The sequence below is a fragment of the Gigantopelta aegis genome, chromosome 8 (genome assembly GCF_016097555.1).
Source record: "Gigantopelta aegis isolate Gae_Host chromosome 8, Gae_host_genome, whole genome shotgun sequence".
Taxonomy (NCBI): domain Eukaryota; kingdom Metazoa; phylum Mollusca; class Gastropoda; order Neomphalida; family Peltospiridae; genus Gigantopelta; species Gigantopelta aegis.
In genome coordinates, this window is record NC_054706.1 from 2,586,900 (window position 1) to 2,601,583 (window position 14,684).

Below are 14,684 nucleotides of genomic sequence, written 5' to 3' on the forward strand. Positions count from 1 at the left end.
AAATTGTTTAACTTGTAGAATGGCTACACACCACTGCATATTGCGGCTAAGAAGAATCAGATGGACATTGCTACAACCCTGCTGGAATACGGAGCCAAACCCAACGCTGAATCCAAGGTAACATTTCTCTCTTCTCAAACTTCAGATTTCATCATTATGACAAAACACAGCAGCAGTAATAGCATGGAAGAATTTGATTGATTTTTAAAGTGTTTTTTATATAAAATTAGTTGATGGTGTTACAGTATACATAGTAACTGTTATAAATGTTAAACATTTTCTCCTGACATCAGTCGTTCATCCATCTTCAAATACTTTGTTTGATGTCCAATAGCCAATGTAATATTCACGTTCAGGTGTTGTCACACATTTATTCTATCCATTCATGGGACGGGACTTAGCCTAGTGGTAAAGCGCTTGCTTGATGTGCGGTCAGTTTGGGATCGATTCCCGTCGGTGGGCCCATTGGGATATTTCTCACTCCAGCCAGTGCACCACGACTGGTACATCAAAGGCTGTGGTATGTGCTCTCCTTTCTATGGGATGGTGCATATAAAAGATCCCTTGTTGCTAATCGAAAAGAGTAGCCCATGAAGTGTTGACAGCGGATTTCCTCCCTCAAAATCTGTGTGGTCCTTAACCATATGTCCGATGCCATATAACTAAATAAAATGTGTTGAGTGCATTGTTAAATAAACAATTTCCTTCCTTCCGTCCATTCATCATTCTCTCTGTCATTCATTCTTTCATTTATTCTTATCCATTCATTCTTTCATTCTTTCTTTTATTCTTCATCCATCCATCCATCCATCCATCCATCGATACATCCATACATCCATTCATCCATTCATCCATACATCCATACATCCATCCATCCATCCATACATACATACATACATACATCATACATACATACATCCATTCATCCATTCATCCATACATCCATACATCCATTCATCCATACATACATCCATACATACATACATCCATTCATCCATCCATCCATCCATCCATCCATACATACATACATACATACATCCATCCATCCATTCATCCATCCATCCATCCATCCATCCATCCATCCATCCATCCATCCATCCATCCATCCATCCATCCATCCATCCATCCATCCATATCCATCCATCCATCTATCATCCATCCATACATCCATCCATCCATCCATCCATCCATCCATCCATCCATCCATCCATCCATCCATCCATATATCCATCCATCATCCATCCATCCATCCATGCATCCATACATACATCCATACATACATCCATCCATACATCCATACATTGATTGATTGCACACTGCTGTATTTTCCAGAACGGTTTCACCCCTCTTCACCTGGCGGCTCAGGAGGGTCACACAGACATGGTATCTCTTCTGCTTGAACACAGCGGTGACGTCAACGCTAAGGCGCACGTAAGTAGATCAGTAGGTCAAAAACAGTTTCAGGCTGGGGAAAATTGTCAGATTTAAATCTTTTCATTTGCATGTCGTTCAATGAAGTTGAAATTTTCACATTAAATTTATGACATGCATTATGGGTTACCTGGCACAAATGTTTTTGTGTAGTCCATAAAAGGGTAAGCAGATTTTGAATTCTCAGACACTTGAATGTGTATAACTAGAGGTTTTTCAATGCATATGTCAAAAAATTGGAATTTAATACATATTAGTACTAGACAAGAATGTCACAATTATTGGGTTTGACACCAAATAGTCCCGATTAAACATTTCTTTCCTTTCACAAAAAGAGCTGGTTTTCTGATGTTTTTATTGCAGTGGTATTTATCAAATTTGATTGTTGCTGTTTGGGTTGGGGTTTTTTGTTCATATTTGCAAATGCATTTTTAAACCTCACTTACTAGTTGAATTATGTAGTTATATTAGGACCCATATGGAGACTAAAGATATTGATTAATAATCTTCTGTTTCTGTTTTTTTACAGAATGGTCTAACCCCTATGCATCTTGCGGCTCAAGAAGACAAAGTAAACGTGGCTGAAATTCTGAAGAAGTACGGTTCCGACGTTGATCCACAAACAAAGGTGAGTTCACTCTCTTTACCAAACATTGCAGATACCAACATCAGAAATGAGTTCCTAATTGTATCAACAATCAACAAAGCCCAGCATGATCAATCAGGAAAACCTCATACATTACATATCATGAAGTGTTGCAACTGTTCAACAATAGTGTCAAAAGTGTAACAAATTTTATTGCGGTGACTGGGTTTTAGCAAGCTAATCCTGAGGTTGACCATTTACTGAAAAAGTCCGCTGTAACTTTGTCTGCATACCACTTTGTGAATTGTTCTTTCATTATGACTTCTAAATCGCTGTTCACAGATAAGGAAGATACAGTTGTAATATATATAATACATGTATGCTAATATTTAGCCAGATTTAGGTATCTATACATGTTTCATAAATTATTGCAAAAATATGCTTGAGTTAATCTCACCAAAAAAACTAGGCAAGAAACAGGTTAATTGACACAGGTACACAGACATGTTAGTGAGTTGATCTTATTGAATGCACCTGTAACTCGGATTTAACCATAAAGTATACAGATGTGTGTTGTTAGAAAGTAATATTTCAAAGGGAGGCCACTCGCATTAATTTCATGTCACATTTTAGTCTATCCACTGTCACGTGCATTAATTTAGAGACACATTAATTTCAGGATCTACAGTAATTATTATTATTAATTTAGAGACATTAATTTCAGGATCTACGGTAATTATTATTATTAATTTAGAGACGCATTAATTTCAGGATCTACGGTAATTATTATTATTAATTTAGAGACGCATTAATTTCAGGATCTACAGTAATTATTATTATTAATTTAGAGACGCATTAATTTCAGGATCTACGGTAATTATTATTATTAATTTAGAGACGCATTAATTTCAGGATCTACAGTAATTATTATTATTAATTTTGTAATGTTTTCTTATATTTATAAAACACAACCTGTGCAATTGCTCAAGGCAGTCGTGAAGCCGTGAAGAATGCCATGGAGTTTTCAATACTCACTGGCATTTGTCTTGCTGTGGACTATATTCTATTTATTTTCCATCACATGTTTTTTTGCTGCAGACATTTTTGTTTTAATTGGAGGGCCTGAAAACAGTATATGACATAAAAAACATTATTTTGCTGTATATAGGCTGGTTACAAGTGTTACATCTATAATTGTGTGTGTATATATATATGTATATATATATATATATATATATATATATTATGTTGTTTGTGTACAGGCTGGTTACACCCCACTGCACACAGCCTGCCATTTCGGTCAGACCAACATGGTTCGATTCCTGCTCGACAAGGAGGCCTCCGTGAATGCCACAACAAAGGTAAACATTTATCTCAGCACATAATTTACAAGTTGATCTCCATACAAGATTTACTAATAGTGCAAAATGTTTTGGCTCTGAACTAGTTGTAAGATATTGAAACAGCGAAGCAGATCCTGTTTAGTTGGTTTTGTAGCATTTAGAAACATTGTATTATTGAGAATTAAGAGCTGACACTTTACATCAAAACATATGATGTAATTCATGTTGAAAATAGGATTGAGTTTGTAAAAAGTTCTCTGTTTTATTTTAGTGTAAGTGGATATAATATGCATGAAAATAAATTAAAATAAATGCATGTTGGCCGTAGGACAGTGTTTTAAACATTCTGTGTTGTTGTTTTTCAGCTTGGCTACACACCTCTCCACCAAGCAGCTCAGCAGGGTCATGTCCAGGTCTGCAACGTTCTCCTCAAACACGACGCCTCACCCAACGCCGTCACAAATGTAAGACTTAATTCTACAGGGATAAGTTTTTAAATATCTCTAGTACGTTTAAAAACCCTCAGTGTAAACTAACGCAGTGTAGGGCGAGACACAGCCCAGTGATAAAGTACTCGCTTGATGTGCAGTCGGTTTGGGCTATTTCTCATTCCAGCCAGTGCATCACAACTGGATATTAAAGGCCATAGTATATGCTTTCCTGTCTGTGGGATAGTGCACATAAAAGATCCCTTGCTAGTAAAGGCAAAATATAGCAGGTTTCCTCTGATAACTGTATATCAGAATTACCAAATGTCTGACATCCAATAACCAATGATTAATTAATCAATATGCTCTAGTGGTGTCGTTAAACAAAAATAAACTTTAACTTTTGACTTTCAATGTATTTTATTTCATTAATGGCTGTATATAAATTAAGATTATTTATGCATATTGTTACTACCATATATATGTTTTGACCACATTTTAGTGTATCCTGTAATAATGATATATTAAGCGAAAAAGCCCCAAGAAAACAAGTGGTATTTTCATAGTTCAGTTTTGGATTGGTATAATTTTTATAATTTATCTTCGTGATCTGCCTGTGAGTTTTTCTGCAAGTGTAATATGTAGTCAGTTCATCGCTAGACTTTGAATAGGATGAAGAATAAGAATATATGATGGTCACTAATAATGGTAAGGATGAAATAATCGTAAAGAAACTTTCAATTGAAAAAACAATACTAATAAAAAACACAAGCCAACAAAATTGTCTTCCTTTAACACTTAATTGTTATTAAACAATGACATTAGTTGTCCATAGTTGTTAATGATTAAACTGTGAGTTGTCTCCCTTTAACACTTGTTTGTTACAGAACGGCCAGACGGCACTTGCCATCGCACAGAAGCTGAATTACATCAACGTCGTGGACGTTCTCAAGGACGTGACGTCTGTTGAGCAGACGCTGCCTGTCTCGGAGGACAAGTACAAGGTTGTCTCCCCTGAAACCATGCAGGAGACCCTGATTTCCGACTCGGAGGATGAAGGAGGTACATTTGTTAACGTACTTTTAGCAAATTACTACTTGCCGATTTGTTTAAAAGCCAATTCAAAACGTTTCTTCTTTCACAATTGTTTTAAAGACAAAATTACACAGACCAACTGAACTACCAAAATATTGCCTGAAAATATGTAGATATTTAAATTGTATTTCATTCAACCAGCTACAATATTTCTCTTATTATTTATACGTTTGGATATATACTATAATCTCGTTGACTCGAAAACAGAACAGTCGAACATACTGATATACTCAAACAGAACAACGTCCCAGATTTTTTTAAAGTAAACCATTTAAAATGTTTGCAAAATGGCATATAGTAGCAACAATGAACTGATGAGGAACGTAGTGAATATTTCAAGTTGGACAATCTGTGTGATCCTGTCTTTAAAACAGTCTGTTACAGCTGAGGAATATTTGTTTACAGATAGTTCTAGGTTCTTCTATCTTCTAACAAACCTGTCGATATCTTGAGCACCTATTTAACCCAGGGTTTTCAACAAACTTCATTTAGGGCTCAAAATCAAAACTAGTACAGTACAGGACCATTTTGATGTTTTCTTAAATATTTAAAAAAAAGAAGAAGAAATAAGTACAAATGCAACATGAAGTAGTACTTGCATTGTTAGCTTTATTATTAAAAGTTAGCCTCGTTTACACAGACTCTTGTTTGAACCAGAGTACAGAGTGACAGAGATTTTAATTTTTGTGTATTCGAGGTATGATTTGTGAAATTGGCCTGGTTAAAACATCAAATAAAATTTTCACCAAATGTGGAAATCAATTAAATTTGTGATTAGATGAAATAAGACAGTCGTATGTTGCTCGGTTTTATTTCTCTTATTTGAACTTATGGTATAGTATATGTGTAACCACTCTTTAACTGTGGACTGTAATCTGTAGTTGTACAAGACATAAATAAATGAGTATTTTATTCTCCTGAAAGGAAGCAATATTGGGGATACATCAATCATCACTTTTTCTGGCACCTTGAGAGGTAACATTGTCCTGTCAATAATACTTGTCTTTTCCCTGTTTCTATGACAACACAATTAATCCTTGTCCTTTGTTTGGTGGCTGGTTTCTGCTTTTTGGATTTGGCTCCTAACAGGCAAATGTTGATGTATATATATATAGGAACACGTTAGGTCTACTTAGGTACATAGGGTGAAATAACTAGGATTCGGGAATATAGGGATAAACTATTATGCCAGAGGTATGTTTTCTAGAGTAAACTGTTGTAGAAAATACATTATTGTTAAATTACATTGATTTTGCTCACAGTATTAGGTTTAAGCTGTAACATTTGATTATTTTGAACTTCACAGCTTTCGTTTGCTTATCATCCTTAAATTTGTTTTTATTATTTCAGTTTTTTTAAATAAAAAATTACTGAATGAATATATGTTGCAAATGACAGCATTTTCAGAGTGAAATATTCTAAGCCAAGCTATTTATAAATTTTTTTATAATGATAATAAAAAATGTATGAATATGTGGCATAATGAAACATTCCATCTCAGGTCACTTACATTTTAAAATAATATAAATGATAACTTCGAATGAATACTTCTGGCACATAACTATTTTTAGAATGAACGATTCTAACCAAGGTCATGGTTTCAGGTAATAAGATAATTATGTTGGGACACCTGGTACGGGAATTTACGGTTGGTAGTACGGTGGGTACACTGACACAGTATTGGAGGGAAGGTGGAAGTGAGACAAGTACTAATTACAATAACAGGTACAGGTAACCGTTCTCAGGTAAAAGTAGACAGGTTACAGTAAGTAAAGGTGTTTGTATGAAGGTAATGTGTGTATTTTTCTGCAGGAATGTCACCCCAACTTACTCCAAAACATGCTACATTCCACACGAGCGGTTCAGACTTTTACGAAGACCTTGCTACGGCCAAGAAAACATTGAGTAGGGAACAGACAGACAGACAGACAGACAGATGGACAGATTATATCACAACAGACAGAAATAGCAGCATTTAAAAAAAAAAAATATATATATATAATTTTAATAAAACTAACGTTTTTCTATAACAGACAATAAAATGTTGATAATTTTTACAATAACAGCCAGTGAATGCTATTAATATTAAGTCAGATTAAATTATAAGAATGCTGCTATTTTTACATGCACAGACTGGACAGCATGTTTATATAATAATAATAAACACAAATACTACTTTCTATAAAGCCTATTGTCTCATTGACAAGCATGGCTTATAACTGTATCTAGTGAATCACGTATGTATGTGATACACATTCCCTCCTGGATAATTACTTTTTATTCCACTATATCCACATGTTAAATCCACTTGATACCAAACTTTTTTAACATTTGTTTATTTTATTTCATTAATTTAGAAAGAAGGGGGAAAAAAATTACAGGAACAAAGTAATGCATAATTTCCAAGAATTACTAGCTTTCAACCATTTTATTATTTTTTACCAAAACTTAAAAAATAAAGATGAACTAAAAATGTTTTAAAATAGTATTTTACTACCTGTCGTTCAGAATCTGGGTTCCTTTAGGTTGTTTACTTGAAATAATCACAGCATCAGATTATTTTGGAGGACAGACCGAATGACTGCAATATATTTAGCATGAACTTCGTACACATGACATATACCATGTATATATCTATCTATCGTACCCCACAATGTATCTTGCATTTCACCTAACATTCTACCTGGTAAAACTGAATATCCTGACCTTTGCATTTCCTACGTTCTGACTGTATCAATAATATACTTGTAAAACCCTCCCCACGTCGTAGACATTTAGCTAGAAACATATCTTGTTTATATAAAACTTTCATACATTATATATGTGTTTTTCTTTCAGAATGTATAAAAACATGAGTCTTTGTATAATATTGTGTAAAACAAGTTTAAACATGGTGAGATAGTAAATGGCACATGTATTGAATCACAGTGGCTTTGTGGTTAAGCCACATGATCTGAAGCTAGTAGGTACTGGGTTCGTATCCCTGTACCAGCTCCCACCCACAGTAATTTTTAAAGCTCATTGTGGTCAGTACACTGACTACATTTTCATTGCAATTAAACACCTGTCCTGGACTGACATCCCAGATAGCTGAGGTGTGTGCCCAGGAGAGTGTGCTTGAACCTTACCGGTACATGTTTTTAGATATAAGCATGGAAATACATTAAATAAATTAAATTAATTTGAAATAATCCTCAATTCATAGTCATTTATAAAAGAGTTGCTTTTTGTGGAACGGAAAAGTAAAGCTTTTGTGAGAAATTGGGCCGAATTTATGCTGCCCATTTTTCTTAAACACAGTTGTTTAAGTAAATGTATGAAGTTACACACATGTAAAATTTTGAAATTTGGCCCAATATATTATTTAAATACATGTACTATTATAAGCCCATGTTCAGACATGTTTCATATAATATTTTATATTGCAATTTGTTATTTTATTCACCTGAGGAAGGTTGAAGTTTTGAAACAAAATGTTGAGATTGTAAGATAGTTTTTAAGACAGTTGTAAACTATTTGATTACAGTAGGTAGTGTGTTGACTTCTTTGACTATATTAAACCCTGTTTATTTGACCATGCTGCCACCCTAGGAGATGATTTTATGCCCCAGTCACCTCTGTTTGGAAAACCCCTGTCAGAACAACATGTCTACTTGTCGTATTATGAAGGACAGAAATTGCAGAATCGTAAGTTACCGTGGCGACAGTTGATGTGTACTTTGTCTCCTGCGATGCTGCCAACACATCTGCATGTCCCAGTGTTCTGTTGGTGTTTCACTGTACTGCATGGCAGACGAACACACAGTTTTACTCCGAAACAGTTAGCTCAAACTTCGATGATACTGTGGATTTTATGTTTTTTAGTTTTGTGTCTTTTTATGTTTTTGAGAATATTTTTGTAATAATATTATTCTTTTTTGTTTGGGTGTGCACAAGTGAGTTTATTTATTTGATTATTGTGATAGAATTGCTTTGTGTTTTTATTATTGATACATTGATTGTATGTGGAGTACGCATATATAATTATCCATAAATATCACATCAAGAAAATACTGAGAGGCAGCCTTAATTGACTCTTAACATCCATAAAATAAAGTCTGCAGATGAGGTTTAGTGGTTAGAGGGCTTTTTTAATGTGCGATGGTTTGGTTAATTAATTCCACATTTCAACCAATACTCCACAACTGATATGTCAAAAGCCATGGTATTTATAGTGCATATAAAAGATCCCTTGCTACTTATCTGTAGGCTACAAAGTTATAGTGTTAATAAGCAAAAATCTTACATTTAATTAATGTGATTTTTGTATTTAAAAACCTTTAATATTTGATGAATAAAATCTAAATCAGTCATGTTGATAATTAGGTTCATGTTTAAGTGTGTATTGCATTTCCCACTGCTATCTAATAACCAACAAGCAAGTATACAGTAATGTGAGGCATCTGCATTGATTTGCATGGCATTAAACCCTTCTTCCTAACCTTAACATGTCTGGCCAGCAAAACATTAATATCAATGAAGAAAAACCAACAGTCAGTAATAATATTGCTTGTTTGTGTAAATTATGACCACTCATAACTTAGAAGTATGACATTCAACATAACTTAGATGTATGACACTCAACATGACTTAGATATATGACAGTCACAGAGAAATCGTTAAAGTGTTGAACATAGTTTTGTTTTGCTTGATGTTTGTGATGTTTGAAAGTGTTTACCCCATGTGCTCACTGAAGTTTTAATTAGTTTTGTTAATAATTATCACGAAAATACTAGCAAGAAAAAACTATTTCACTTTTTCTTGGGGGTTTTTCTTTTTAATAATGAACAAAATTACTGATGATTAGCTGTTCAATGGAATATTTGTTGCTATTGCAATAATTATGTCTTATTTTATACATTCTCTTTACTCTGCAAGAATATTTGGTCGAGACCAAGATAATTTTTTTATTAAAAGTACATATTATAAACTTTATGTAATGTCTTGCATTTTGTGATGAATACTTGGAAATAGATTCAAAAAGGAAAATAATTGTAAACCTGACTGTCCGTCCAGTGTGTAATTAAGTTCGAAATGTAGGAAACATTTTGACAAATTTTGACACCAGCAGTATTAGCATGCCGTTTGAATTTCCATCCCACTATGAACTTTGATTATAAATATTAACTGCTGACTAATCTGCATGGTTTACCCACATAGAGATTGTGTCATTGTACCTGCAAAATTAAAGTTTTTATTTACTAAAAATATTTAATTATTGAAAGTTTATATATTTGTTTAATTTTTAGTTTTATCTGCATAATTGTTTTATAATAGAAATCATTCTGACTTATTTCTGAGAATTTATTATTGTCAGTGTTGTGCTTAGTACTATTCGTTCCTGTATTTGTAAAATGTGAAAAGAAAAAAAAGGATGATATTTTATAACAATTATTTGTATCTGCATATTTTAAAAATCTATGAAACAAAATATAAAACAGTATTAGTCAACATTCCGTTTAGTGATTTTTCTAAATAATGTATGTATATAATTCTTATTGTATTATATCTAATCTCTCTTGTGTATTTTAGTTATGTATTACCTGTACAACATTTCATCTGCATAAAGAATACATGTACCTGTAATGAAGAAACAGAATTTAAGAAACTGTATTAATTAAATCATTTGTATTTTACGAATTAGTGGTAGTGACATCTGTGTAGTATATGTATGTTTATATTATATAACATTAAGAAATTTGATGTCATATTTTCCTGTTAATCTTTGGGTTAGAGTTTTTTGTTTGTTGTTGTTTTTGGGGTGTGTTTTTTTTTGGGGGGGGAGGTGTTTGGAGGGGAGGGGATTTAATTGTAGTTTTATTAGATTGAAATGAAATTAAAATTAGAAGTGTGTGATTTATATGATAAATGATTTCACCATAAAATGTTGTCAAAAATAATTTATTACATTCCCAGAAGTTACAGTTTTGTTGTTTTGCAAGTTTTCTTTATTTTTCACACTATTTGATAGAGTGATTTCCCTTGTTTCAGGTGAAGACAGTCTGTCGATGGAACGTGGTGGCAGCTTATCTCCCCTTGATGTTTCGTTTGACAAGGTAAACCGTTGTGTTGATCGTTGAGTATTTTGTTATATTGTAAACCTGCCCACCGCTAGGTGAAGTGTTGTAGTGTGTGGTTTAATTTGGCATGTTTGCTCTACCTTTCCTTAGTTCACTAAACACAGCACACAGTCTTACAGAGGGTGGGGTGGGGTGGGGGACTAAATTTAGTCACAGCATCATAATTTGAAATTTGTTGAAATTAAACTCAGTTTAAACCGACATGATATCAAAATCCCGTCAAGTGAGAATGGGTTGGGTGAAATCTGTCTAATTGGGCAATATGTTTATATCAGCATATTTTATTAGCCACCCTCAAATCAGGTTTACATTTTTATTTCTGTATTTTCTAAAATGTATGAACTTTTCGGGTTTAATCATTGCTATAAGGAATTTATAAAAAAAATAATACTTTTGACATGTACAAAACATGCAAAATCAATTTTTATAAAAGACAAAATGTTAGGTTTTAATAAATTAAAGGAATATATTGAAATTGTGCGTTTTTATGTCCAAAACATGAGAAACCTATGGTGATTAATGACTAAAGATGACCTTCTTTTAATCAACATTTGTGTGCTGTGTTTATATTCCAGTGGCTTTTAAATGAATTTCTTTTCACAAATGATTTATTTTTGATTTATTAAGTTCTTTATTATCCCAGGTTGATTTGTCCTGCACATCCAGAAGTCAGAGGTTTGCTAGTACTAATATTTAATATATAAGTATTTTTAATGTTTACAAAGTTACTTCATTTTGTGCTTAATCTACGTCACATCCCAACCAGTGCCCCATGACTGGTATATCAAAGGCTGTGGTATGTACTGTCCTGTTGAAAAGTGCATACTAATTAATATTAACATGTAACAAGTAAGTTTCCGCTGCAGATGATTTATTTGACATCCAGGAGGTGATAAATCATTTCTCAGCAGGGTCATTAAAAAAGAGTAAAGTCTGTCAATGTATACTGAAATAAAATCTACAAGTAACTCTTTGTTATTGAGAAAAAAAAAAAAAAAAAAAAAAAAAATGTTTTATTTAATGACGCACTCAAAACATTTTATTTACGGTTATATAGCGTCAGACATATGGTTAAGGACCATACAGATTTTGAGAGGAAACCTGCTGTCGCCACTATATGGGCTACTCTTCCGATTAGCAGCAAGGGATCTTTTATTTGCGCTTCTCACAGGCAGGATAGCACAAACCATGGCCTTTGTTGAACCAGTTATGGATCACTGGTCGATGCAAGTGGTTTACACCTACCCATTGAGCCTTGCGGAGCACTCACTCAGGGTTTGGAGTCAGTATCTGGATTAAAAATCCCATGCCTCGACTGGGATCCGAACCCAGTACCTACCAGCCTGTAGACTGATGGCCTACCACGACGCCACCGAGGCCGGTCTTGTTATTGAGAAACTTAGAAAAGTTGACAGGTTCATGGATGATCTAAAATTTGAAAAACAAAATCTGTTATTGTACATACTTAAGAAACAAATCAAGTTATTGAGGATTTGGGGATACGTAAGGAAACCTCTGTCTTACTGGTAATTGTATTTATGATTTGTTTTCTTTTTACCACAATCTGTATGGCTTTGGCATGTCACCTAATGATTTTGTTGTGTTGGTATTGTCTCCCCTTGATTAGGATGTTCAGCTGCGCCCCCACACTGATGCACGAAACCGCATCTTGAGTGAGATGGGGGTCTCCATGGCCTACCCATCTTACTTGGAAAAGGGACCCAACTATGAAGAAGAAATGAGATATTACCATGGTGACACACTGTCGCCAAAAGACAAGGTAACAAGGAAAGCATACGAATACATTACACAAAATACAAACGTTTCCAAAACTCCACTTACATGTGGCATGCTGTTCATTGAACGTATTTGATGTTGTGTGATAAAATGGAATGTTTACTGATGATGAATTGTACACAAAATAAACTTTGTCCAGACATGTTAACATATGCATGTTGTATGCGAATGTGCACTTGATAACAAAATGATTTACGGTTTTGAAAATGAAAAGTTGAGTGTGGTTTAGTTTGTTTTTGAGTGGAGAATGGAATGTCGGACACTAAGTCTTGCTGCATCCTATGTGTTGTTCACGATTGTAGACTACTTGTGTCTTATGTTGGCATTTCGTAAAATCCCCAGGTTGTCTATTTTGTCACATTACGTAAATAATTTCAGCATTTTGAAATATTCAAAAAACAAATTCAGTAATAGTAAAGGTCTAGGCAACTTCTTTTTTGATTCTTTAAACATCAAAGACAAACATTAATAAACAAATTATGTTGCTCTTTATACAGATTATGTTGTTCTTTATACAAATTATGTTGTTCTTTATACAGATTATGTTGTTCTTTATACAAATTATGTTGTTCTTTATACAGATTGAAAGATTTTGGTCACATTTTTATTTCTGTACAAAATTAAATTACACTTTCATTATGTTATTTAGAATTTTAAAAACACATTTGCTAGAAAACATTTTCGTTATGCCAACATAATGTAGATTTATATAGCTAAAAAAGTCCCAATTACATTTCATATTATTTTTAGATACTGTAAGTTTTATTTGCTATATTTTATTTTATTAAATTGCAAATATATTTCACTAAATGCACATTTTTGTTTTTCTGTTTGTTTGTTATTTCCAGATGATATTTTTGCTCTATATGGAGGTTCATAAACAAATGTCAAACTGTTTTTTTCTGAAGTCAAGTGAAATAATGAGAGCAACAGTTGGGGGGAGGGGGGGGGGGGTCGTAAGTGGGAAAGAAGAAACAAACCAAAAAAGTTTAAAAGCTGACGATTTGAGGTTTTGAAAAAAAAAATTCATTTTAATTACTTTATTATTCAAAACTATACTGTCTTCTTACTACAAAATTAAATATTTAATTTAATATTCACACAAAGAAATTCATCTGGAAATATCCTTCTTACATTCTGCTTTTTATATTTTGTTAAATATATTTGGTTTCTCCTTTGTTTTCATTCTAGTTGTTGCATGTACATGTATTGTGTTCATTGACTGTGTATTTTGAACATTAGGATAGCAAGTCCCGAATGGACAGCTTCGGTATCGATTACACGACTCTCGGTCGAGATTCTTCGATGTCCGATAGTCGTGATTCCACCCTGGCCCGCGAATCGGCCACCATGCAGTTCCGTCCCCATGACGACAGTATGGTCGATTCGGAATATGATGATGAGTTAAAATATATGACTGACGATGCAGCAATGAAAAAGGTAACTTCGGAGGACATCTTGAATGCTGGATTGTGGGAATGGTTTCAAGGCAGTCTGATTATATTTTGAACAAGTTTAATCCATTTTTTTTCCGTCAGTGAAAGTTTGACAGCTAATTTATTGTTTGTTGTTATTGTGTAGTTTTCTAGTCAAATGCATGAATTTGTTGTCATTAATTAGCCATTTTGTTTTAGTTGTTTGAATATGACATAACTATTTTTAACATTCCGATACCTTCATTTTTAGTAATTTTGGTTTAAATCTTCTTGACCTATTGAGTTGTATCCCTTTTCAGGTAGAAATTTTTTTTACAAATCAGATTTAATTTTATTATTTTTAAATAAAATAATTTTCACAAAGTAGACTGAAACGCTGAACATTGACTTTATTTTTTATGTTATCAGGGTTTTTGCCATAAGGTAATTTGTTTGCAGATTTTGTTTAA

General features: G+C 33.4%; 1 protein-coding gene across 7 annotated transcripts in view; it reads left to right on the forward strand.

Moving 5' to 3' along the window:
- Positions 1-14,684, forward strand: part of LOC121379261 (ankyrin-2-like) — a 253,747-nt gene that overhangs the window by 98,780 nt on the left and 140,283 nt on the right. For all 7 annotated transcript variants that reach the window (XM_041507782.1, XM_041507784.1, XM_041507783.1 and 4 more), the window contains 10 exons: positions 19-117; positions 1,333-1,431; positions 1,961-2,059; positions 3,280-3,378; positions 3,726-3,824; positions 4,676-4,850; positions 8,475-8,570; positions 10,914-10,978; positions 12,630-12,782; positions 14,042-14,239. In XM_041507782.1, the coding sequence (XP_041363716.1) occupies positions 19-117; positions 1,333-1,431; positions 1,961-2,059; positions 3,280-3,378; positions 3,726-3,824; positions 4,676-4,850; positions 8,475-8,570; positions 10,914-10,978; positions 12,630-12,782; positions 14,042-14,239 (1,182 nt within the window). The remainder of the gene's footprint in view (positions 1-18; positions 118-1,332; positions 1,432-1,960; positions 2,060-3,279; positions 3,379-3,725; positions 3,825-4,675; positions 4,851-8,474; positions 8,571-10,913; positions 10,979-12,629; positions 12,783-14,041; positions 14,240-14,684) is intronic.